Source organism: Mesoplodon mirus (genome assembly GCF_964341445.2).
Source record: "Mesoplodon mirus genome assembly, chromosome: 3".
NCBI lineage: Eukaryota > Metazoa > Chordata > Mammalia > Artiodactyla > Ziphiidae > Mesoplodon > Mesoplodon mirus.
The window spans coordinates 33,760,666-33,786,173 of record NC_138978.1 but is presented as its reverse complement, the minus strand read 5'-3'; the positions used below and the strand labels follow the sequence as shown (position 1 = coordinate 33,786,173).

Genomic DNA, 25,508 nt, shown 5'->3' with positions numbered 1-25,508 from the left:
AGTTTACCTTAGGGTTCACTCTTGGTATAGTATGGTTCTGTGGGTTTTGACAAATGCATGATGTCATATTTCTACCATTACAGTGTCCAGAATAGTTTCACCACCCTAAAAATCTCCTCTGCATCGCTTCTTCATCCCATCTCCCTCTCCCCCTCTCCCTAAGCAACCACTGATCTTTTTATTGTCTCTATATGTCTGTATCTCTAGATGTCACTCACCATGCTAAGTACTTTTTAATGATTTAATCACAACAGGCCTAGGAGGTAGATAATGATTTTACCAGTGCAGAGCTGAGGCCCAGAGAAGTTAATTGACTAGCCCAAGGTCACACAGCTTACAAGTGGCGAAGCACAGACAGACCAATCCCAGAGCCCATGCTCTTGACTGCTACATAGTGCTGCCAGATGAGGGGTTTAGAGACTAAAGGCTTGTTGGTTGGGCATACAGGTCAGGTGAGCCTTGAAGTATGAGTAGGATTTAGATGGAGAAAAGGATATACTAAGTGGGAGAAAGTCTGGGTGGATGTATGATGCAATCGAACAAACTGGAAAGGTAGGTTAGAGCTAAGTAGTGAGTACTCAAATTCCATAAATGGGGTGGGTGCCAACCACCTCTGGAGGCAACCTAGTTCCAGTCTCAGGTGGCCAGAGTCACTGGAAGGGTCTTTTCAGCATTATGACCCAATCAGTCTGCCTCCATGTAGTTGGGTTTTCTGGTTGGTACTGTTGTTTTCATTATTCAAAATTATTTTCAGGGACTTCCCCGGCGGTCCAGTGGTGAAGACTCCGTGCTTCCGCTGCAGGGGGCGCGGGTTCAGTCCCTGGTCGGGGAGCTAAGATCCCGCATGCTGTGCGGCGAGGCCAAAAAAAACAAAAGAAAGAAAATTATTTTCATTACTTTTATTGTTCATATATTTGCTGATGGCTATGTACAGAAAGTGATCATACTTTCTCATTTATGATAGTGGCATTTTTTTCTTTTTTCTTCCAGTTTTATTGAGATATAATTGACATACAGCAGTGTATAAGTTTAAGGTGTACAGCACAATGACACAAGTTTCCTGAGCATCCATCATCTCATACAGATACAGAATTAAAGAAATAGAAAAAAATGTGTGCGTGTGATGAGAACTTTTAGGATTTACTCTTCTAACAACTTTCATATTAACCTACAGCAGTGTTAATCATGTTTATCACATTGCTCATTACATCCCTAGTACTTCTTTATCTTATAACTGGAAATTTGGATCTTTCGACTGCCCTCATCCAATTCCCCCTCTCCCCACCCTACCCCTGCCTCTGCTAACCACATATCTGATCTCTTTTTCAATGAATTTGTTTGTTTGTTTGTTTGTTTTTGCGGTATGCGGGCCTCTCACTGTTGTGGCCTCTCCCGTGGCGGAGCACAGGCTCCGGATGCGCAGGCTCAGCAGCCATGGCTCACGGGCCCAGCCGCTCCGCGGCATGTGGGATCTTCCCGGACCGGGGCACGAACCCGTGTCCCCTGCATCGGCAGGTGGACTCTCAACCACTGCGCCACCAGGGAAGCCCTGTTTGTTTGTTTTGAAGTATGATTGACCTACCTCTGTTAGTTCCTGTTACACAACATAGTGATATTTCTGTACCTTTCAAAATGATCACCATGTTAAGTCTAGTTACGATATGTCACCATCCAAAGATTTACATACTTATTGACTGTATTCCCCACACTGTACATTTCCTACCCATGACTCATTTATTTCGCAACTGGATTTTTGCACTTCTTACTCTCCTTCACCTATTTCCTTCCTCCCCTCTGGCAACCACATGCCTCCATGTAGTTTTTAATCTTCTTTTCCTGGATCTGCCCTGGGGAACTGCATGGAACAGCTCATTCCTTTTCCATCCAATTCATTTTCATGTATTTAAGTATGGGTCTCATTTCTCCATCATTATTTTATAGTGTCCTCTCCTATAACTTAGCCAGAAGCTTTCACGTTCCTCCTAGACTCATCTTAGAGGCACTTTTTTTTCCTTAAAAGGATGAAAGATAAAGCCCTTTTTAATATAAGACTTGAAGAAAGCAGAAACCCTATAGCCAGTTGAATCGGAAGTGTACTAAAGTGAGGGGTTATTTCTGGGCATGACCTGATAGTCCTACTTGGTAATCATATAAATAGCTAGTGTTTGCTGAATGCTCATGGTGTGCCCCGGGCTCCACACACATCATCTCATTTCATCCTTTTGGGGGCCTTTGGGAGAGTCTTTGGTTGGCGTCCCTGTTTTTACAGATGAGGAAACTGCGACTCTAAGAGGTTAAATTACTTGCCTGACCTCAACAACTAAGTGGCCGAGCTTGGACTTGAATCCATGTGTGACTGAGTCCAGGGCTTACCCTTGAGCACGTGCCCCATGCAGCTTACAGCACACTACCCAGGGCCTTCACAGGAGGTCTTCTGCCTGTGAGAGGGAGTCTTAGCCTGTTCTGAGCATGCAGCTTAGTCCTTGAGGGGAAAAAAGAACTTTCCAGTCTCATGGAAGTATTGGGGGTTGGCAGGGAGTGGAGAGCTTAGAGGGGAAGCTAGCCCTGGGGCTCCCTCTGAGAAGACCATCCACGTGAGAAAAGCAACCTTGGAGGAGCCTTTGGGTGCATAGAACCTACTGGATTAGGCAGCTGGGAGACAGCCAAGGAGTAGGGAGAGGACAAAGCTGGCTACATTGTCAGCACTGAATGTCAAACAGTGCGGTGACCTCATGTCAGAGCACAAACAAAAACATCGCTCAGTACAAAAATCCCTGAACACTGAGGGGTTTCTGTCCTCTTGGATGACCATTACAGCTGGGGAGGCTTTAGGCCCTTGGAGATCTGCCATATTTGAGTAGCCATAAATGTGATTTTTTTTTTTTTTTTCCAGCAGCAAGCATCTAAAGTTGAGAAGGTGTTTTTTACCACTGCAGTACCAGTAGCCAGTAGCACAGGTATGAAATTCTGTGTTAGCTTTAAAAGGAAGTCAACTCTCTTGGGCCCCTTGAGGCACAGTTATTTAATTGTTGCTTTGCCCGGGATTTCAACATTTTTTAAATTAAATTTATCACATTTGTATTATTAGAGTATTTAATATTCTTGCAACTATTGAAAGTTACTGGACTTATAGCATAAATACCACATTTAACATTCTTTAACTAGTAACGGTTCTTTCCCTTTCATATATAGCCTTTAGGGAATTCCCTGGTGGTCCAGTGGTTAGGACTCTGTGCTTCCACTGCAGGGGGCCTGGGATCGATCCCTGGTGGGGGATCTAAGATCCTGCAAGCCGCACTGCACGGCCAAAAAAATAAAATAAGATAATAAAAAAACAGATATAGGCTTTAATGTAGCCAGAAAAAAGTCTGCATCACAGTTAATGCTAAAGAGAGCAGCTGTTAATTCACTGGACTCTCTTCTAATTACAGTAATGAAGAAACAGCATCTGGGTCAGAGACTCTTATAGAGCTAAAGGGTCCTTTCTCTCAAACTCTTCATTTTATAGATTAAGAAACTCAGGCCCTGAAAGATTAAATGAGTCCCCCAAATTCATAAGTGAGTTTGTGGCAAAGCCAAAGCACTAGTTCTTGGGCCTCCTGACTCCCTCCCATTCTGTTCTCTTGGCCCCTTGGTCTCTAGCTCTTTTGAGACACACAAAGCCTGTGTGAATTCAGAGTGTGCATCTGCACAACACACATATGCAGAAGAGAAGGAATGTGCGTGCACACAAGGCTGGCTGTGTGTCCGAGGCGGGGCTGCAAAGGTGAGCGGGATGTCCTAAAGGAGGTCAGAGCCTCTGGGGCAGGCGGGACTAAATGGCCTGGTACAGTGTGGAATAGCTCTGCACACGGCAGCTGCCCTTGGGCCATCCCTGAGGTATAAGCCTGCTGAAAACACTGCCTGGAGGCGCTAGGAGAGGAGGGCAGTGAGCTGGGTGCTCAGAGGTAAGAGTAAGTTCTCCAGAAGAGGTCAGGTAGAAAGAAGAGCCCCTGAGCCCAGAGCTATGAAGAACGTGCAGGAAAAGGGAGGCATCCACCATGGCTGGCGTGGAGGGTGCCGCCACCCTCCACGAGAGGGGCTGGAAATGAAGCTGGAAATAACAGGGTGCATCTAGATGGTGTGTGGCTTTTCTGTCTTGGAGGGGATGGGGAGTGTCAGAGGCTTCTTACTTGAGGAGGAACGTGGTCCAGTTTAAAGCAGAACCAAGCCTGGAGCATGGCACGGCATCCACCCTTTCCATCGTTCCGCCTCCGTGGTGCTGAGCTAGTCCTCCACCCTCCTGTCCCTCTTGCCCTTGCCCTGCGGCTACTTGAAGAGCAGTCTCTCTCGCCCTCTCGCAGGGAACGCTGTACAGCAGATTGGCCTCAGCGTCCCTGTGATCATCATCAAACAAGAGGAGGCCTGTCAGTGTCAGTGTGCGTGCCGGGACTCCGCCAAGGAGCGGGCGGCCAGCAGGAGGAAGGGCTGTCCTTCCCCTCCCGCTCCAGAGCTGAGCACCCAGCCTCCTGATGAGCCCAGCCTGAAGCTACCACCGCAGACTTTTTCCCCGCCCCCGATCCCCCTGTCGTCCTCCTCCGCCGCATCCTCTTCCTGTGAGCAAAGCAGACAAGTAGTGACTCCTTCAGACCCTCAGACAGAAACGTTACGTGCCATGGATATGTCAGAATTTCTGTCCCTCCAGAACCTGGACACGCCGTCCAATCTGATTCCCATTGAAGCACTACTGCAGGAGGAGGAGGAGATGGGCCTGACCAGCAGCTTCTCCAAGTGAAAGGCCCGGATGTGCTCACCTCCAGGAACAGAGGCTGAGCAGGAGGCAGAAGGTGCGACGCCTACTATCGTGGGGTCAGCAGTTTGAAGGAGGAAGAAATCTACTGTTTGAAATCCTCACCTTTCAGACATATTTTCTTTATTCATATCCCAGGAGCATCCATTTTTAAGGAACTGATCTTTGGAGAAAAAGAAACAAACAAACAAAAACGGAACAAAACAAAACAAAAAAAAGCTAAGTTATAAATGAACTGTTTGGCTGCACTGTATGTCACTTTTGCTTATTGTCATATGAACTTGGAAATTAAGGTTACTCGTATGCATAAAAATTCTAAATGAAAGGGTGTGGTTTCCATCAATCTGAGGCTGCCCATCACTTGCACTGGGGTCTTTGTAGTCTGGGCAGTAGAGTTCAGTGTGTCGGGTGTTGCTGCTCCTTCTGTGTCTTTTGAGTCTGAGGCTGAAGCTTGCTCGGAAGGCCAGACCCTCGCTCCATCAGAGAGGGAAGTGGCAAAGGCAGGTCAGACAGCCGTGAGCTGCACAGGGATCACGTGAGATGGTTTCGTTGTCTGCGCTTGGTGTTGGTGGAGCTCAGGGTGACTATGGCAGGTGTCATCCTGCAGCCCAAAGGGGCAGCTAAAAGCCTGGCCCGAGGCCGCGGGGACGGTCCGCTTCCGCAGGGACCCCAGGCAAGTTGTTGACTGCTCTCTGTCCATGACACATGTGCAGAACAGGCTCTAGTGATGTGATCACAGTCTTTGCCTCCGGGTTCTCTCTTTCTCCGTTGGTCGCCAGGGCTTGCAGATCACAGTGAATTTTTCTCGGGGAACATCCCTGCTTTGTCCTAGAGTGGACTTGTGGTTTATGGCCAGTCGCTGGCTGGTGGTCTGCCTTCCTTGAAGGGTACCTTCTTCCTCAGAGCAGAAGAGCTGCATTTTGCTGATCAGGAGAAGGTGCAGCTTTACAGGAGTTCTGTTCAGGCGGCGTGTCATCGGCAGGCCGGGTGTCCTGGTTCCGGGTTCCAGCCAGGCCTTTGGTTGCCCAGCCCCATCTCCGCCTCTCACCCCTCTGGATTTTGCATACAGCCTAGTACAGTGCAAAGAAGGATGTGACTTGCTCAGCTTAGTCATATGATTTCTAAACAAAAAACAAAAAAAGAAAAAAAAAAACACAAAGCGATGATCTTCTACTCAGGGTAAAACAAAAAAATTCCCCTTCCACCAAAAAGCCTGAAATGTTGCAATAAGTTATCTCATTTGGAATGTTTCATTAAGTTGTATTATAGGAAAAAAATCTTTTTTGATCTGTGTATAGGATTATATCCATCTCTCTGCCTTTGGCTCTGAGTCAGTCATTGCCTCTTAAAATAAAACATAAAATACAATCCACACTAAAATGGAAAGTTTCTCTTAACTGGCTACATCAGTGTAGTCATGAGTGCTCCCCCACTCACTGAGCTCAGAAACTAGGCATGGCCCAATGTCTAGACTGGGCCTCTGCCTCCCAAGGGCCCCCTCCCTGCCTTGAGCGAGGGGCAGGGTGCCACAAACAGGGCTGCCCTTCTGAGTCAACGATGTCGGGCAGAAAGCAGCCGTAACTTGCCTTCCTTTCCCAGTCCCTAAGGTGGAGAGATCTGTCACTCTCCTGTTCTCTGCGCCATTACTCAGGGCCAGCCAAGACAGCATCCAGAGCAGATCATTTCCCTGGGAGCCAGAGGCCCTGCCTTTAACAGGATGTTCAGGGCCAGATTTGGACAAGAGGGCAGTGGTGGTAAATGTTACTGCCATGAGGAGAAATGGGCTTACCTACAAGCAGCTGGTGGTTTCTCATTGCAGGAGTCTAGTCACGAGAATCGGGTTTTTTTTTTGACCCTCTGCACTCTCCTGTCCAAAAGGCTGGTGGGTTCTGGCGGCCACTGGCCTCAGCAGAAGTTGATTAGGCAGGAGGAACCTTCTATTACCGCAGTAGTTCATCTTCCTGGAAAACCAGCTGCTGAGCATGGGTTGTTCTTGGCCGTCTCTGGGCCTTGCACCCATAGGAAGGTTTGCAGTAGGACCCTGGCTGTTTTCTCCACACCTTCCGAGAGAGAGAGTGGCATGTGGGTCCCAAATGACCTCCCCACGTGCCCATCCTAGGCTCACCTGAGATTCGGTTCCCTGGGAGCTGAGGTGGAAAGCAGGAGCCTAGGGAAGGCTGTCGGAAGTGCCATGGTTGAAATATTGCTTCCCTTCGGCCAGCCCGGGCTGTGCTTGTGTTGGGGTCCACCCAGGTCAGTGGCTTTTCTGCTCCAAAGATCAGGGGTGATGAAGAAACTGTGTTTGGGCTGACAGATTTTCCTAGTTGAAGTATCTGCCTTTTGAGGGTACTAGAGATTACAAGGGGGACCATCAGATCCAATCAGCTTTTGAAAACATCAAGAATGTGCTTAAAATGCTAGTGAGTGGTTGTGAAGAGTACGTTTACTCCACAGGGTAGGCAGTCTCTCCTTTCCTTCTTCTAACACTCTTCCCCGCCCCTGTCCCTTCTATCAGCCTGGCCCCTAGTGTCAAGGATCTTGGAGAAGAGAGGGCGCTGGCTAAAGTGGAACCACAAAGAGCCTTCATGGAGAGTGGTTTTCAAACCCAGGAATGAACCTAGGGTGAGGCTAGGGAAGGTGTGCAGACTTCAGGTAAAATCACGCCTTTTTTCTTCCCATGGTAACCTTAATCATTTTCACCCTGTAGATTGAGACTTCCAGCTCCCACTAGCATCTCCAGTTATACTGCCCCTTTACAGAATGCTAGTCAGCCTGGGGAATTGTGGAGTTCACGGGCTTGGCAGGTGGCAGGAAACCTTGGCTGGCACCACCAAACTGCCTTAGTGAATTTGGTCCTTCCCAGGCAGGTGGGTGAGGCATTGAGGGAAAGTGGCCCTGCCTTTCCTGACAGTTTGGCCAACCTCATGGGGGTATCACTAGTTTGATGACAGGAATTGGTGTCATTCATTGAATTCCACCCCTACCCCTCCGCCCTCGCAGAAGGAGATCATGGTACAACGTCCAGGAGGGGCCTTAAGGTGTGAAGGCCTCTCTGGGCAGAAGCAAGGGACTTCTCTTCACCACCTCTGGGAGAGTCAGTAGATTGGAGAGTTTACTTTCAGGGTCAAGGCAGCGGACTGATGGGGATAACGGGGGGGTGGGTTTTCCTGAGAGACTTTGTATAATGTGCTGAATGTGTCCAAAGGGACAAGTTTGCAGAACCTCATATTGGTATATTAAAGAAATAATAAAAAGCACTTTACGTTATTTTATCTTTAACCCAATTGCTGCAATTTCTTTCGTGTGTGTGTGTATACACACACACACACACACACACACATATATACTTTCCACAAAGTTTTATTTTTTGCTCGGAAAAAAAGTTAAATTGAGGTGTGAAAAGAAAAGCACTTACCTTGGTGCAATATGTGTAGCTTGATGGTTGTTGTCCCATGTGGCCCTGGCCTGGCTGCGTTTTTCCACTCCATCAGCCCTGTGCCATGAGGCTGTCCATAGGGAAACACTATTATGCATTCTCAGCAACTGCTCAATCTATGCAAGCCTTCCCTGTGTGCCCAAGGGCGCCCCCTCAGGCTCTCTGAAGAACTGCTGCGGGTCCTGTTTTCTGCTGTTGAGGCCCTTTTTCATCACTTCTTCTTGGTCCCTTGCCATCTTTTTCCCCTTCTTCACCATTACAAAGTGATGCCTGAAAGGAAGAAACTGATTGTTCCTAGGTAGACACCTGGCACCTCTAGACTTTTATATTTGTAATCATGTCCATTGTCCTTAATCCTAAAGACTTCTCCAGAGTCACTGAAACCATTGATTTGTGGAACTGCAACAGTATTGCTAATGAGTTTACAATTTTCCTATACCACCAATCAGAAATATGTTTGGGGAAGGTCGTGGCAGTCGTCGGGGGGGGGGCGGGGGGGGGACAACATGAGCCATTTCCATACTGCTCCCCCTACCGCCCCTGTTGGCTCTTTAAGCAAAAGCCTCCAGCCCTCATTGAATCCAGTAAGCAAAGCTGTTAATAATCTGCTTTATCAACTTTCTTCCTTTCCCCTCACTCCCCTTTCCCTCCTCCCCCCATTTTATCTTCAATTCTCAGGCTACTAAAGAACTGAGAAGTTTTAAAATATACTTCAGCCAAAGCAGAAAGATTTTCATAGATCCAATATGCAAATGGTTCTGCTGTGACATAGATCCAAAATTGACCATTCCTAAATACTGGGGAGGGGAGAGGCAACAAAACTGAATCATGCATATTTCTGATTGGTAGTCAGTTTAGCCTGTTTCCTCTGGCATATGTTGGGGGCAGGGTGAGAGAAAGGGTCCCCTGTCTCTTCTCACACCCTTTGGGGAAGCTGATGATCACTGTTTGGGCATTGTTACTCCTGTTCAAGAGAGGGCTTCTCAGTCTGCACTGAGAAATGCAAATTAAACTGGATCTTTATGTCTATGTGTACATAGTACAAGCTTTTTTACTGGAAGCAAAGTTTAAAACCACACACTGCCCTTTTGGTGGTGTGCCTGCTGGGCCCCAAATTGGGTGATGTCGTCGTGTCACTTTCTCAGCTCAGTGCAGGTTCTACTTTTTCTTACGGGGAAATTTTTCGTAAAACCTTTTTTTTCCCACCAAAATCCAGGGGTGTTTTCTGCAATATTCTTATTATCCTTATACTGGTGCCAAGTCAGAGAGGCCTCTCTTGCCCTTTTCCCGTGTCTTCAGACCTCCCCAGGGCGCTCTTTGACTCAACAGTCTACATCCTTTGTTGTGTTTTGGAGAATGCGGGTGGGGGTGGTCAGAGTTCAAGGTAGCTGTTCTCTTTCCCCGTAAACTCCTAGTCCCTGTTTGGGGAAGGTGGCTGGAAACAGGTTTTTGCTGACTCTCTGGCTCAGATCTTCTGGCCAGGAGAAGCAAGACCCACGAGAGCCTTCTTTTTTTTGACACACACTAGTCATTGGCCAGAGGTCTTGGTTAAATCCCAAATAGTTTTATTTGGATTATGTAAAAGCCTATCAAATTTATTTAAGTGTGAAACATGGGAACAACAGACTTCCACTGAGCGATATGAAAACGTTACAGGTTCAGTACTTCCAAAGGAAGAAACCTCCAAACCCAAAAAAGAATAAATATGAATTTGTATTTTTGAAGAATGTGAAATAATGGTGTTTGCTTAATTGCTCATTTTGTATAAACTTAATAAATATTGTACTTTAAAATATCTGCTAAGAAGTGAAAATTTAACTTTTTGGAATTGAAAAAGCAATATTAAATACTAATGAAATCCTAATTAAATGCTTATTTAAATCTGGTAGTATCTGTGGCATTTCTTCCCAACCCTACCCATGGTTGACAATTTTCAACCACTTCACCCTTCCCCAGCCATCAGAGTTTTAGAGAGGGGACAGAAAGGAAAGGTCGGTCACCAGGAGAGTCTGCAGGTTTCCTTTTAATCAAGGCTCTGCTAAAAGTGTTTTGTGGGGCTAGGAGCCCCCAAAGCATGAAATGGACATGTAACACGACCTGGATCCCCCAAAGCAGGCCAAACCACTCTGGCGAGCACTGTTGGTCTGCCCAAATCTGGGTAATCAGACTGGGTATTCGTTGGCTACATTTCAGAGCTCAGCACTGCCTTCAGCCAGGATGAAGTGGGAGTGAACCCAGCTGCTAGCAGAGCTGCCACCCAGGCTGAGAGCCAAGTACCAGCCACTGCCAGTGAAGACTGGCCCCTTTATTGAAAGGGAGTTGTTCACAGTCCAGCCACCAGCCCTGGGGAGGGAGAGAAGTCAGGGCACCCGGCTCGGGGATGGTCAGGGCTCCGTAGCTCCATCGCCAGCATCCTTTGGAAAGCCACCTCTGGCGGAGACAGCTGTCTGGGAGGGTGCTCCAGGTTTGGCTGAGACGTTCTGATTGGAACAGAAGAAAGAAAAAAAGTGAGGCTGGGAGGAAAGGCCTTGGATTAGGCCCTGCAAGAGATGGCCACTTGGTATCTGGATAGCACTTAACTTTTTCAAAGCCTCTCGCCCAACTGAAAGGCAGTGGGGGATAGAGCGGTGGGGATACTCTTCCACCCTCCAGGGGAAGCCAGAACTTAGCAAGTGCGGCCAGTGGGCAGTCCCCACCTCCCAGGCCCAGCCCGGGGTGGGCACTGACCCCGCCACCAGCCGGCTCCGGGCGCCGGCGGCCCAGCTGCCGCAGCATCTCCTCGCAGGCGGCGATGGTGTCCAGGAGCTGCCGCTGCCGCTGCTCCACCGCATCCAGCAGCTGCTGGGCGCGCTCATCCCGGGGCGTTTGCGGGGGTGGCCTCCCGCCGAGCCCCAGCCCCGCCTTCCCACGGTCCACGCCGGCAGCCTCCCTGCCCGGGAGAGAGCGAGACAGACGGTCAGGGCCGGCGCTTGCGCGGGGTCAGAGCCCCTTTCCCCCCGCCCCAACGGGCCCCCTCTCACCCCCGTGACCAGTCTGAGCCCGGGCCCCATTCCATCTCCGCCTGCGCGGCCCGACCACCGCCCCCCCTTTCGGCCGCCCCCCCTCCCCAGCCCTGCGCTAAGGCTCCGCAAAGCTGCGCCCCGCCCCGTCCCCACCGGTCTCCTTCAATCCTCCTGGGGGTCGCGGTCCCTTTAAGTTGCCCAGCGCGGTGGTGGGGCGGAGCCTCCCAGACCGGAAGATGACTGGGCGCGTCACTTCCTCCCGGAAGCAGGCCTGGGCGGATGTCTCCGGCGCGTCCGTGCACGGGGCTGAGGGCCGCGGTGGCTGCCAGCATGGGGTTGAGCGAGGGGCCGGCGGGCTCCGCCCGGAGCGGGCGCCTTCTCCGTCCGCCGAGCCCCGCTCCGGCGGCGCCGGGGGCTCGGCTGTTCCGGCTCCCGGGGAGCGGGGCCGTGCGGGCCTCAAACCCGGAGCGCGCCGGCTGGACCGAGGCGCTGCGGGCCGCCGTGGCCGAGCTGCGCGCCGGCGCCGTGGTGGCCGTCCCCACCGATACGCTGTACGGCCTGGCCTGCTCGGCGAGCTGCTCGGAGGCACTGGGCGTCGTGTACCGCGTCAAGGGCCGCAGCGAGACCAAGCCGCTGGCTGTGTGCCTGGGCCGCGTGGCCGACGTCTACAGGTGAGGACGCCCCGACCCGGCCCTGTTGGGGGCGGCACCGCGGGAGGGGTTTCCGGTGACAGGCTTGGGAGACTGAGGCGCGGAGAGCGGGAGGGGCTTGTCCAGGCTCACCCGGGAATCCGGAACTGGAAACGTGTATGGAGCGCTTAGTGTCTGCCAGGCCTTGAACGAGATCGGGGGCGCAGCGATGAACGAGGCAGGCGGGGTCCCTATTCTTCTGGGGTTTTTGTGATAATGGGCGGGGGGGACGCCCACTGTTTAAGATAAAAGAGGGGGAACACGGTAGCTTGATTTAGTAGGGAGTGCCTTGAAGAAAGTAAAACATGGAGCGTGAAAGCGGTGCAGCTCTTGCAGCCTGCGGGTCCAAGCCTGGGGCGGTCCTCTGGAGCCCTGCTTTCTGCTCAAGCTCTTGGGGGTGAAGAGGGAAGACAGGCGGATCCTATTTTAGTCCCTCGGGTTACCTTTCCTAGATCTGCCTAGAATCTGGAATAGGACTAGCAGTTCCTTTCATTTGGTTGGATTTGTGTCCCCCCCGTTTCCCAGGTACTGCCGTGTGAGAGTACCGGAGGGGCTCCTGAACGACCTGCTGCCAGGACCAGTGACCCTGGTGATGGAACGCTCGGAGGAGCTCAACAAGGACCTGAACCCCTTCACTCCTGTGAGTCAGATTTTCTCTTGTGTCCCCAGACTCCTGCCGTTTGGCTTTTGCTAGGATCCAGGCCAGAGCCATCCCCCACCCCTTCAGCCTTTCTGATGATCCCTTTTCTCTTTGCCTCGTAGCTTGTAGGCATCCGTATTCCTGACCACGCCTTCATGCAGGACTTGGCCCAGGTGTTTGGGGGACCGCTTGCTCTCACCAGCGCCAACCTCAGCTCCCAGACCAGCTCTCTGAATGTTGAGGTGAGTTACCCATTCCTCCCCCCGGAAATGTCACCAGGCCACAGTTTCCTCTGAACCAGAGGGGCTGATGGTTCACTGGAATTGCCTGGCAGGGGAGCCGCCCTTTAGGTCTGATGGTGGGAAGTCTGCCTAGGTGGCCAGGGTGGGGGAATACAGAATGATCTCGGAAAAGGTTTATTTTAAAGTTTGAGAGGTGAGGGGGAGAATTGGTGTTGTTTTTCTACTGTGTTTTTAACAATAAGAGACATCATAAGTACATGTTTTTCTCATTCTGTTGGGATAGCAGTCGTTGGAGAATACAGCTGGGTGATAACGTCTTCCAACTTGCTGTAAAGAAAGTTAAGACTCTGAAAAGTTAAATTACTTATCCCAGGGACTCCTGGTCCTGTTCTCTTACCTCTGCCACAAGCCAGGTCAAAGAAGGGATCACCCACGGGAATTCCCTGGCCATCCAGTGGTTAGGATTCCACGCTTTCATTGCTGAGGGCCCAGGTTCAACCCCTAGTCGGGGAACTAAGATCCTGCAAGCCGCACAGTGTGGCCAAAAAAAAAAAGAAAGAAAGGATCGTCCTAATCCCGTCTTGGCTGAGTAGCTTAGAATGAATGAGGACACAAAGAAATTTGACTGAGCATACTTCTTTTCTTCTTACTGGTCTTAAATGCAGAACATAGCAAAGTGATTTTACTTTCGTAGTAAAGTGATTCCATGCCCAGACGTAGAGAGTGGGTTCAGGGGCTTTGGAAAGTGAGAGCCCAGCACCCCTTCTTATTCTCAGGCTTTACTCGATCCTGGTGGCTATATCCTAGGCATTGGGGATGGGGATTCTTACCTTTTCGGCAAGCAGCTTACCTATCCAGCACAGTAACTGGTATTTATGATCCCCCATCCCAAATTCCCAGGCCTAACTGCCACTGCAGTGCCTTCATGCGGGGTGAGGGTGGAGTGGTGCTCTGGCTCAGTTAACAATTCAGTCCACAGTTCTGAAGGGGAACTCCTTTCTATAGCCCAAGGATTGAGCGCCAATGGGGTGCAGTTGCAGAGTCCCCCCCGTTTCTCCTGCCCTGATCCAGAGTTTAAATGAGGTTCCTTACCCTGCTTAGAGGAAGATGCCTGCTGTTTTAGAGCTGTGTGATCTCTGTCTTAGGTGCCCTGTGTGTGGTATGACATTGTAGATGCCAGAGGTGGTGTCCATGCTCTTCCTCTCCCTCTTCTCAGGAATTTCAGGATCTCTGGCCTCGCTTGTCCTTGGTCATTGATGGGGGACCAATTGGGGACGACCAGAGCCCTGAGTGTCGACTAGGCTCAACTGTGGTTGACTTGTCTGTGCCTGGAGAGTTTGGCATCATTCGTCCGGGTTGGTGAGTCTCTTTGCTGTGGCACAGGGATAGGATTTGAGGGAGGTTGGGAGATGCAAAAAAAAAAAGGTTGTCACTCCTGTCTTGCCCTGAGGGGAGCAGGCAGGTTTGGAGATGTGGTGGGTGGAGTGGAACTAAGTTTGCTAGTGTTTGCTGGCTTTTTCAGGATTCAAAAGGATTCATCAAGGGTTTGATGAACAGAGCACAGTATGATCGAAGAGTTTAGAGGTCTCTGATCTCCAGAATCTGGTGGGCTCGCGGCTTTGAGAAGTCGAACCCTAACTGTCCTCCATTTCCTCCCCAGTGCCCTAGAAAATACTTCAGCCATCCTCCAGAAGTATGGGCTGCTCCCCTTACGTGGATCCTGCCTGTGAAACTCCGAAGGAGGGAGGGCCCAAGGACTGGTGCTGGACACTGTGTGTCCGACTGCTGGTGGCTGGCAAGGCCTCATTGGCAGAGGCCACTGGGGCTACAGTGTTACTAGTCTGACCTTTTAAGGCAAAGTTTCTTTCTGAACACTATAGACCAGGCCTCAGAAGCTGCTGGTTAAGCCTCACACCTGGTTGGGGAGGTTATATTTATTTATAATTTCATATATGAGCCAGAAGCTGAACAGAGGTTTTAAGAGCATTCCGAGGATGGCCTTGTTCTGGTAAGTTTTTTCTTTTTTTGATCTTAAAAAATAAATAACAGATTTGGAATCTAGTGAGAGCTTCTTCTCTGGTGGGTAGTGGCACTTAAGGTCCAAATCAACTAACACGTTGGTTGGTGCTTTTCAAAAGTCTCAAGTGACCAAATGCATGAGTTTTATGCTTCTGAAGCTGTAACCAGTTTAGGATAAAAATAAAAACTGTAGAGCCATCGACCAAACACTGCTTCCTCTGAACCAGGGGGCTGGTTCTTTGCTGTAATTGCCTGGCGGAGAGTCATCATTTTGGTCTAATGGTGGGAAGTAAGCTCAGCTGGCACAGGGGTTGGGGGGGTCCCAATTAAGGAATATTGGAAAATAAATCTGTCCAGCCACTTTTTTCGTATTTATTCATAATATAAATTATAATGAATTATACCTACAACACCTTTATTTAAATCCAGTGTCCACTCAGGAGCCTTTATCTTTATTCATATGTATATAAGTGTTAAAAACATACTTACTGTTGGGCATTTGAACTTTGTTTTTTCTTTAATAGAAAAAAATGCTGTTAAACATTTTTTTTTTTTTTTTTTTGCGGTATGCGGGCCTCTCACTGTTGTGGCCTCTCCCGTTGCGGAGCACAGGCTCTGGATGCGCAGGCTCAGTGGCCATGGCTCACGGGCCCAGCCACTCCGCGGCATGTGGGATCTTCCCGGACCGGGGCACGAGTCCACGTCCCCTGCATCGGCAGGCGGACTCTCAACCACTGCGCCACCAGGGAAGCCCTAAACATCCTTGTAAATGTTTTATTTTTCTTCTTTTGAATTATTTCCTTGGGGTAGGATTACTGGGCCCAAGTGTATGGCCATTTTTCTGGCTCTTCATAGAGGTTAGCCTTCAAAAGAACTGAATCAAGTCGCATCGCCATCAGCAGTGTGTGAGAATTACTGCCCCTGCCCCCCAGGTCTGGCCATACTTTTAGTATTTTTTAAAATATGCATATGTGAACTGAAGCCTCAGTGTCACTCCCTTGTAAATTACTCCAGGTCACCATCTAGCCCTTTTCACCTGTCCCTGCCTGCCTTGGTTTCCCCAACTGAGTCACAGCAAGGGGACCAGGCCTGCCCCATCCATTGGTGGGGTTTAGTACCTGTTAGCTAACTGGAGCTGGGAGTCCCTGTGGTGACCAGTAGGGCTCACTTCCTTCCCTCTCCCCTCACACCCCAGTTCTCAGAACTAGGATTCAGTCTTGAGCCCATAAACTTCCCAATACGGTCGTTTCCAATGCACATATTTTCAAGTAGATGCTAAGAATTTTGCCAAGAGTGTGTCCCAAGGCCTGCTTTGAGGGTCCCTGCAATTAGCATATTAGTTTATTTGTAAATAAGCACTGGTTTGTTAAATACTCCCTCTAGAAATCTTGTTGAAACTAATTTCTTAAGCAAACTCGACTCTTCGTTGTGCTAACACTGTAGCCAGCCCATCCCATACGTCAATTTGTCACAGAATCTGAGGAGTCAAGAGTTTGTGGTCCTGAAGGGATCGAAAGGAAAGCTGATTTGAGAATAGGAACAACACGTCATTTTTAATACAAATCACAGTCGCACTGAAAACGGCTCTAGTGAGTGGGCCTCACTCAATTCAGGCAGCTAAAGGGAGGGGGGTGTCCTAGTTCTCTCCCTGGAGCTAAATGTTCATCTAGGAAAACGGAGGCTCTGGAGCGCAGAGGTATTTTCTTCGAGGAAAAAGAACTGAACTCCCAGCACTGGGCAAAACAGCAAAAAGGAAAAACTTATAGCTGTGCTTAGGCACTAGCTACAAGGCCACATCAAATTAGGAAAGCTGGCTCCTGTAAGCTTCGGAAGACAGGAGCCCTTCCTGGTCAAGTTTCCCCCCAGCACCTGGCACGCGGTAAGGTGCTCGCTGAGTTTGTGTTGAATGAATGTGTGAATGCTCAGGATTATTTCCTGATAATTGGGTTCGGGAATCTACTGGGAAGAGCTTAAACTGAGAATTTTCCCCTTTAGAAAGCCTTAAATGTGGTTCCCTAACTTGGGGAAGACAGATGATGTGGGAAGGAGGCCTGGAGAGGACGCAGGTTGGCAGAGAGCAGGGTGCATGCTAGCCCAGAGCCCTGACACCCTTCTAAGACCAGTGACTTGGAGACTCCAGAACACCAACCAGCTGAGTTCCAAGCTAGAAGGGATTGTCTTAAAGTGTTCTGAGGGTGTGGAGCTGCCTTGGGCTAAGCCCAGCCACCTGCCAGCCCCTGGGGTTCCCTCTCTGGAATACCGCCCAGTTTCCTGTCCCTGCAGGGCACCCTGGCACCCACCTGCCTCAGAAACTAGCTCTGTTCTCCACGGGCCCTGGCTTGATGGGCCCAGAAGCACTCAGCCGCTGACTTGGGAGCAAGTGCCCACAACCTCAGCCGAGCCCCACGTGGTGACATCTTCCAGTGAGGCTGGGACATCAGCACCTCCCGCCCCTGCCTGCAGGCCCTTCACATCAGCCACTGCTCCTTCTCTTTGATGAAGTGCTCCGCCCAGCGGCGCGTCAGCTCTAGGTACAGGCTGGGCTGATGAGGCAGGTAGTCCAAATACAGCCGAGTCGGCGTCTTTTTGGGAATGGCCTTCTCAATCTGGGTGCCCTCGTGCCACTCATTGAAGGAGGTGATGGAGACGATCTCGGGCCTCACGGTCAGGGCTGCCTGCAGGGCCGTCTCGTAGTACTTGCCGTTGACCCTGTTCCGCGTATTGTGGTTGTTCCAGGGCCGGATGCTGGTGTCAATGTAGCCAGGCCCCACACTGGGAATGAACATGAGGTTGTTGGCATCGCAAAAGTTCTTCACAGCTTTCCAGTTCTGATGGGAGGAGCCGAAGGAGAAACCGTTGGAGGCAAAGTAGGTGTACATGCCATCAAATCCGGCGGCCAGGATGTCATGGGTGTGGCCCTCCTCCACCAGCAGCGCTATGAAGACCCCATCGTAGGGGGTGTTGCGGATTGAGTGGGGCCCGTTCGGTGTCAGGAGGTGGGCCCAGGCCTCGGGGGATGTCAGGTAGGAGTCATAGATATAAAAGAGTGGGAGGCTCTTACCCATGCTGTTCTTATAGCGGTAAAATGCACCATGGGAGCCATACCTGAGGAGCAGGAGGAAGAAAAGCCTGAGCCAGCAGTCCAAGAGAAAAGCAGCCGGCACAGCCGGAGGGCTGGCCAGGAATGAGACGTCCAGGCACGATTTTGAATCCAGCTGGACTCCACAGTTGGACTCCACAGTTGGACTCATCATGCCTCTAAGCAAGAACCCAGTTCCCTCCCACCCTCTCCCGAGCCTTGTCATTCCTCTATTTAAGCCTCACTTCCCTGCCCCAGGCCGAGCCACCATCATCTTCTATCTGGACTGTACCGACGGCCACCTAACTGGTCTCCAGGCCCCCACTTCCACCTCCCTATAACCCAGTCTCTCTTTAAAGTGTAAATCAGATCTGACTGCTCCTTACCGAGACCAGCAAGGCCCTACCTACTTGATCTGGCCCTGCCCACCGCCATTCCTGCTATTACCCCATCTATCGCTTCACTCGGGCTACACTGGCTGCTGTCAAGCTTGTCCCATCAGACGGCCTTTGGATCTGACAGCCCTCTGCCTGGAGTTTTCTGCCTGCCCCAGATCTCTGCAGAGCTGACTCTTCCTTTAGGTGCTGGCTTACATGTCACCTCAGAGAAGCTCACTGGACCACCCATTCTAAAATTGTTTCTTGGGCGCACACTTAACACCCTGTTTTATTCCGTTATTACTTCTTCATAGTATGGATCGCTATTTGGTTTGTCGTCTATAACCACTATCTGCACACCCGCCCGAGGATGTAAACTTTGCTAGCCCTACCCACTGCTGTACAACTGGGACTTAGGACAGTGCCTGGACACCTGAAGGCACTCAGTAAATATTTTTTGAATGAATGATATATGCAAGCCATTTGCAAGCCACTTTCCACATACGTTAGCTCACGTAACTCACAAGACTCAAAGGTTAAGAGGACTGCCTCTGATCACAGGATGGAGGCCGCAGAACCAGAATGCAAACCCAGGTTGCTGTCTTCAAGCCCAGTACTCTTTTACTCTTTTTAGATGCTGGGGACACGGGCATTCTGCCCTTTTGTCTCTTGACCTGCGCCTCCAAGCCTTCTAGCCCTACCCCCATCTTGATCCCCACCAAAATCCAGGTCCCAGAGCAGCCTTACGTGTCAATGATATACTTGATGTTGTCATGCAGAGTGATGTCATCTCGGCCCTTGTAGGGTTGGATGTGGAAGGCCACCTGCCACAAACAGGAGATATTGGTCAGGTGAGTATCTTTCCAGAGGCCATAACCTATAAGGCTCGTGCTTCAACTATGGCCTGGAGAAGAGGCTGAGTTCAGGAGAGACCTGGCAGTCATGGGCACATTGTAAATAAAAGCAACCACTGCCCTCAGGGCCCGAAAAACGGGGGTGAGTTTTCCCACCTCCTACAGCAAGGCCTCTGGGAATCATTCTGATGGGCTGTTGCAGGCTGGCCAACAGGTTTCAACTTATGTGCCAGCTCCCAGTGATCGGCACGAGCTGCCTGAAACTATGGGAAAATGTGTCCATAGGAGAACGTCCCATGATCTATTTAATGTGCCAGTGATGGGCTCAGGAACAGGGGTGGTGCTCCTTTTCATCGTTTTTCTTCTTTTGCCACACACAGGTAAGGGCAGTGACTTACTTGATAGGTACACGTGGGGAAAATAACTGGCCAGCTCCAACCTTTCTCTTGAAAGAGAGCCTGCCTGATGAGAGCACGTGTTGTACTTTACTCCTTGAGGCCCAGCACTGCCTCCCCCTAGGGAGTTGAGGCTGGAGTTCAGTTTGTGGGCCCATTTGGCCCTTGCCTGCCCTCTCTCCAGATCAGGGTCTCCAACCTAACCTCCATCACCGTGATATTAATTTAGTCTCCCATTTATCCTATATTTTTCCCAAAATTTTTTTTCAGAACTCAAAAAATAAGAGTGACATAGGCACCTAGAGAAATGGTACAGATGAACCGGTTTGTAGGGCAGAAAGAGAGACACAGATGTAGAGAACAAACGTATGGACACCAAGGCGGGAAAGGGGGGTGGTGGTGGTGGTGGGATGAATTGGGAGATTGGGATTGACATATATACACTAATATGTATAAAATAGATAACTGGGCTTCCCTGCTGGCGCAGTGGTTGAGAGTCCGCCTGCCGATGCAGGGGACGCGGGTTCGTGCCCCGGTCCAGGAGGATCCCACATGCAGCGGAGCGGCTAGGCCCGTGAGCCATGGCCGCTGGGCCTGCGCGTCCGGAGCCTGTGCTCCACAACCGGAGAGGCCACAACAGTGAGAGGCCCGCGTACCGCCAAAAAAAAAAAAAAAAAAAAAAAACTAAGAAGAATCTGCTCTATAAAAAATAAAATAAAATAAAATTCAGAAAAAAAGTGACACAGGCATTATTTATTAGACCCTACCCCCCACACCACACTTGCTACGTATTTGCATACCTGGGCTAACGCCAAGAACTTTGGTAGAGGCACTATCCCTGTGGGCGGAGGAGGGGACATCTCCAGAATCGGCCAGAGAGCATTTGACATCTTGTTGGAGACTCACCTGGATGTTGTACTGATGGGCAGTGTCCAGAATGGCGGGCACCAGGTCATCTGAGGGTTCCCCATTATCATCAGCCATGCCAGGTGGGTACCAGGACAGGACCAGGACGCCTGAGACACAACACACAGAGGCTACTTCAGAGACACACAGTACCCCACAACAGAGAATTCCTTCCTCACAAACCATCTCCAACTGCAGAATGGTTTCTGAATGAAACCTTGAGGGAGACTCCTGCCAGGTTCTCTTCTTGCAGATCAGATCCCTGAGCTGTGAGTCCTGGAGCTGTCCACGCCCGCGGTGCTGAAGCTCAGTGACTGCAGGAACCCTAACGTGCCAGGCCAGGAAGGAGCCAGAGAGCCTCAGCAGCCTCTGGCCTGCATTAGCAAGCAGTTAAACAAAGGGAAATGGATGGACAGTGACACACCCACCTGGAAGGCACAGTCCTGTCTCTGGTGGAGAGGAGCACCTCAGGGAGAGGAGCCCTGAGCAGAGGTCATTTTACCCTTCCCGTGGGAAATAACATTTGTCTCAACTGTCTGCCCCTCTAGATGGTAGAATCTTGAGGGATGGCCTCTGCTATTTATCTGTGAATACTTCCCACCACTGTCTCTGGCATTCAATTTTTCCCCCACTCATTAACCATTTCCAAAGAAATTGAAATGTACTGTAAAGTCCAGCAGAATTCAGTGACAAAATCTGAAATAAGTCAGCCTCCCCACCCCAGCCTGCCTACACGGGGGGCTTCTTTTCAAGCGGAGTACTTGAAAAGCTCCCAGGCCCCTTACTGCAAATAGAGCAGGGTCCATCATACAACGTGGGCAAACTTTCCTTTCTGCAACCAGCAAACTCAGGACAGGCTGCTGCCCTACCCTGTGCCTAGTGTGAAAGCAGAGGCCATCCCAGAGACTACTGCTCTGAATCCCAGACTCCTGCGGGGCCAGGGCACCCAGGCCTCACTTAACCCAAACCGAGAAGCCCAATAGACTGCCCTCCCCTCCTCGCTCTCCCTACCTGGGACAGCCCTGGTGCAAACGCCTTCCACTGGCCCTCCCAGCAGCTCTGCTCTAGGAAAGGGCCCTGGAATGGTAGGGGGTCAGAAGGCAGAGGTGGAGGAGTCTGAAAACTAGAAGATGGGGGCGGGGTCTCCTGGTGAGCATGGGATGAGAGTTCTAGAAGAGAAGAGGTAGAAGCCAGGCTGAGTGGGACCAAAGGCCCCGTGATAGGAGCAGTGGAAGTTGGGGTGTGGGAACGAAGAAAGGCGAGGCTGGGGGCCCAGCGACGGGGGAGGGGGAGCTCACCGATGGCGGCTTCCTTCAGCTGGGTCATGTGCTCCCGCAGCACGTCGGGGTCCCGGGAGCTGTAAGGCCCCAGCTCCGGGTAGAAGCTGGAGCCCAAGTCTTCGGGGGGGCTGTGGCGGCCGCGGGGGTAGCTGGCCGAGATCTTGGGGTCCCAGTGCGGCACCATGACGTGGTCCCAGTGAATGTAGTGGCCCTCGCGCCGCGGGCTCCCGTACCACGAGTAGTAGAAGGCGTGCAGGTCCGAGTAGACGCGCAGACTCTGCCCGGGGGCGGGCTCGGCCTCCGCTGGGGCCGGCCCCGGGGAGCTGCCCGGGCCTGCGGTACGGGGCGGAGGCGGCGGCGGCGCGGCGGGGGCGGCCGGGGCCCGGGCGGCCGGCGCGGGGCCCCCTTCGGGGCGTCGCTCAAAGGGCGCCAGCTCCAGGCCGGGGCCCAGCGCCGGGAGTCCGTCCGGAGCCTTAAGTGTGCGCAGGCCCATGAGAGTGCCGAAAGCGAAGAGCAGCACCAAGAACAGCGCGATGCAGGCGCGGCGCCGCCGCCGGGCCATGGCGGCCCCCGCGCTCTCCGCGTCCCGCCCGGCTACCTCCCGGCGCGCCGCGCCATGGCTGCCCGCCCGGCTCCCGCGCGTCGCGCAGCCCGCGCGCGTCCCAGGGAGACGGCGACTCTGAGCTCCGAGCGCGGCGTGGGCGGCTCCCGGCCTCTCCCCCGCAGTGCGGGCGGGCCCGGCACACAGAGAGTGCAGGCGGCGCAGACCAAGTGGTCGCGAGCCGCGGGGGGAGTGGACGGGGAGAGCTACGAGATCCCGGGCCAAAGGAGCAGGGGCCAAACAAAGTCAAGGCGCGTGGCTCGTGGAGGATCTGTCGCCTTTCAGCCTGGGGCACCGGTGAGGGAGCCCGCTGGGGGAAAGGGAATGTCCTCCTCCCGCAACCCAGGAGAAGGTCCGGGCGGTGGCGCTGGAGGGCGTGGGAGCATAGGGCAGGGTGGGGAAGAAAGCAGTGTCTGTGGCTGTCCCTCTCTCCAGCGACCTCCTTCCCCGCTAGGAGTTAGACACTACAGACACTGGCTAGAGTGGGAGGACGGGGGGAGACCGTGACTTGCGCAAGGTCACATGGACTGGGCCTAATTCCAAGGATCAGGACTGTCTCCTCGCCAGAGCTCTTGTCACTGTCCAGCCTGCCTGCTCTCGGGCCAGTTGTCCCAAGCTCTCTGTCCTTGGACAACCTCCTATAGTCAGTGAGGACTAAATAAGATGGCTACCACGAAGCAGTTTTTACAGGGCCGAACAAAATTAGCACTCAACACTTGCTCGAAGTTCCTTCTGGACTCTGAGCTCCAGAGAGCCGGCGCTCGGTCACCTTTACCTTTCTAGATTCCAAGGGCTTGGAAAACAGGATGACACTCAGTGCCCAGGGTTGCTTGTGGAGTGAATAACAGACTCTGATGTGATATTCTATAAACAATATTAAGTTTTTCACTCAACACTGATTAAGTTCCTACTCTGCGTTACTCATTATTTCACTCATTAAGAAAAAGTTTTGTTTATCGTCTGCCTCCTTCTCTGGTCCATGAAGACAGCAATTCTGTTTCATCAGCCACTATATCTGCAGTGTCTAAAACAGGGCTTGGCACACTGGTAGGCGCCAGATTCTCATTTCTTAAGTAAATGAATTGTCAGAAACCCAGGAAGAGGAGGAGCAAGGCTGGGAAATGTGGGTAGGTTTGGAGCCCAGGAAAGTACATTCAAGAGAATTCATGGGAGTGTCGACGAAAAATTAACTAGTCGATCTAAGACAGAAATGGAAAATATTATTCGAGCCATATTTGAGGATTATAACCTGGGAAGAGCATCTCAGAAAGCTCTGAGAGCTGTTCCGCCCATTAAAAGTCAAGGCACAGTTATATAAGTTTTTTTGAGACAGAGGGCTGTACATTAAATGACGCATTATTGACAGTTTACATAATCCAGATCAAAGCCCCATGTGATCCCTTAGCAAGAAGGAATGTTATCCAAATGCTGGAGAAAGTGGGGAGAACCCTACTTGCACTGTTGGTGGGAATGTAAATTGGTGCAGCCACTATGGAAAACAGTATGGAGGTTCCTTAAAAAAACTGAAAATAGAACTACCGTATTATCCTGCAATCCTACTCCTAGGCATATATTTGGAGAAAACTCTAATTTGAAAAGACACGTGCACCCTAATGTTCACAGCAGCACTATTTACAATAGTCAAGACAGGGAAGCAACCTAAATGTCCATCGACAGATGAATGGATAAAGAAGATGTGGTGTATATAGACAACAGAATACTACCCAGCCATAAAAAAGATTGAAAAATGCCATTTGCAGCCACATGGTTGGACCTAGAGATTATCCTACTAAGTGAAGTAAGTCAGACAGAGAAAGACAAATACCATATGATATCACTTATATGTGGAATCTAAAATATGATACAAATGAACTTATTTACAAAACAGAAACAGACTCACAGACATAGAAAACAAACTTATGGTTACCAAAGGGAGTAGCAGGGGGAGGGGGAGATAAATTAGGAGTTTGGGATTAGCAGGTACAAACTACTCTATATAAAATAGATAAACAACAGGTCCTAGTGTATAGCACAGGGAACTATATTCAATATCCTGTAATAAACCATAGTGGAAAAGAATTTTAAAAAATAAGAATGTTATCTTTAAGGAGTTGTCATTGATGCTAGGAGAATGTTGCTCTTTATAGTTGAGCAGGTATTTCTGATGATGGGGAAGGTTTGGTCGATGCATAAAGCAGTTATACAATGCAGTGTGGGGAGAGAGGAGGCCAAAGGGCACATAAAATTTTTTATGTTTAAATTTTTCTGGTCTTGCCATAAAATATGAATTTTATTTCACAGCATTAAGTGTGAATTAATATTAGAGACATGCAAATCAAAACTACAATGAGAGGGGCTTCCCTGGTGGTGCAGTGGTTAAGAATCCACCTGCCAATGCAGGAGACATGGGTTCGAGCCCTGGTCCAGGAAGATCCCACATGCCGTGGAGCAACTAAGCCCATGTGCCACAACTACTGAGCTTGCACTCTAGAGCCCGAGAGCCACAACTACTGAAGCCCACGTGCCACAACTACTGAGCTCGTGCGCCTAGAACCCATGCTCTGCAACAAGAGAAGCCACCGCAGTGAGAAGCCTGCACACCACAACGAAGAGTAACCCCCACTCGCAGCAACTAGAGAAAGCCCACGTGCAGCAATGAAGACCCAATGCAGCCAAAAATAAATAAATAAATTAATTAATTTAAATAAATAAAATAAAATAACCTATTTTAAAAAAAACTACAGTGAGGTATCATCTCACACCAGTCAGAATGGCTGTCATTAAAAAGTCTACAAATACCAGATCCTGAAGAGAGTGTGGAGAAAAGGGAACCCTCCTACACTGTTAGTGGGAATTTAAGTTGGTGCAGCCACTGTGGAAGACAGTATGGCGGTTCCTCAGAAGACTAAAAATAGAATTACCATATGATCCAGCAATCCCATTCCTGAGCATATATCCAGAAAAAACTGTAATTCAAGAAGATACATGTACCCTCTGGGACTTCCCTGGTGGCACAGTGGTTATGACTCCGTGCTCCCAATGCAGGGGGCCCGGGTTCTATCCCTGCCTAGGGAACTAGATCCCACAGGCATGCTGCAACTAAGAGTCTGCAGGCCACAACTAAGGAGCCTGCGTGCCGCAACTAAGGAGCATTCCTGCTGCAACTAAGACCCAGCGCAAACCCAATAAATAAATAAAT

At 50.6% G+C, this 25,508-nt stretch overlaps 4 protein-coding genes across 9 annotated transcripts in view; 2 read left to right on the top strand and 2 right to left on the bottom strand.

Annotated features, from left to right (window-relative positions):
* Positions 1–10,110, top strand: part of MTF1 (metal regulatory transcription factor 1) — a 42,923-nt gene extending 32,813 nt beyond the window's left edge. For 2 of the 5 annotated variants that reach the window (XM_082613061.1, XM_082613059.1), the window contains 2 exons: positions 2,894–2,957; positions 4,344–10,110. In XM_082613061.1, coding sequence (XP_082469187.1) covers positions 2,894–2,957; positions 4,344–4,774 — 495 coding nt within the window. In that variant the 3' untranslated portion in view covers positions 4,775–10,110. The other 3 variants (XM_082613060.1, XM_082613063.1, XM_082613062.1) reach the window with 3 other exon arrangements.
* A 118-nt stretch (positions 10,111–10,228) lies between these two features.
* LOC309799675 (uncharacterized protein C1orf122) lies at positions 10,229–11,537 on the bottom strand. 2 transcript variants are annotated; one of them, XM_082613067.1, is made up of 3 exons: positions 11,458–11,537; positions 10,953–11,154; positions 10,229–10,705 (listed from the first exon to the last, which is right to left on the bottom strand). In XM_082613067.1, exons 2-3 carry the CDS (start codon positions 10,998–11,000, stop codon positions 10,610–10,612), a joined length of 144 nt encoding a protein of 47 aa, XP_082469193.1. In that variant the 5' UTR covers positions 11,001–11,154; positions 11,458–11,537; the 3' UTR covers positions 10,229–10,609. The 2 variants fall into 2 exon arrangements, with proteins under 2 accessions (XP_082469193.1, XP_082469192.1); XM_082613066.1 differs by lacking the exon at positions 11,458–11,537 and adding an exon at positions 11,246–11,345.
* Positions 11,507–14,859, top strand: YRDC (yrdC N6-threonylcarbamoyltransferase domain containing; the record flags this gene model as incomplete). The annotated part of the gene is made up of 5 exons (XM_082613065.1): positions 11,507–11,898; positions 12,442–12,556; positions 12,679–12,798; positions 14,015–14,157; positions 14,459–14,859. 5 exons carry the CDS (start codon positions 11,507–11,509, stop codon positions 14,526–14,528), a joined length of 840 nt encoding a protein of 279 aa, XP_082469191.1. The 3' UTR covers positions 14,529–14,859.
* A 134-nt stretch (positions 14,860–14,993) lies between these two features.
* MANEAL (mannosidase endo-alpha like) lies at positions 14,994–22,270 on the bottom strand (the record flags this gene model as incomplete). The annotated part of the gene is made up of 4 exons (XM_082613064.1): positions 14,994–17,922; positions 19,021–19,097; positions 20,429–20,538; positions 21,727–22,270. The coding sequence occupies 4 exons, from the start codon at positions 22,268–22,270 to the stop codon at positions 17,286–17,288; spliced, it is 1,368 nt and encodes a 455-aa protein (XP_082469190.1). The 3' UTR covers positions 14,994–17,285.
* Between the last annotated feature and the right edge of the window lie 3,238 nt (positions 22,271–25,508).

What these genes read in the sequence shown, in the direction of transcription:
- LOC309799675 (XM_082613066.1), bottom strand. Translation starts at nt 11,280, where the DNA reads ATGGAATGGGGCCCGGGCTCAGACTGGTCACGGGG. An exon ending in GGCTCAGACTGGTCACGGGG is followed by an intron (nt 11,155 to 11,245) that starts GTGAGAGGGGGC and finishes TCTCCCGGGCAG; the next exon opens with GGAGGCTGCCGGCGTGGACC. An exon ending in CGGAGCCGGCTGGTGGCGGG is followed by an intron (nt 10,706 to 10,952) that starts GTCAGTGCCCAC and finishes TGTTCCAATCAG; the next exon opens with AACGTCTCAGCCAAACCTGG.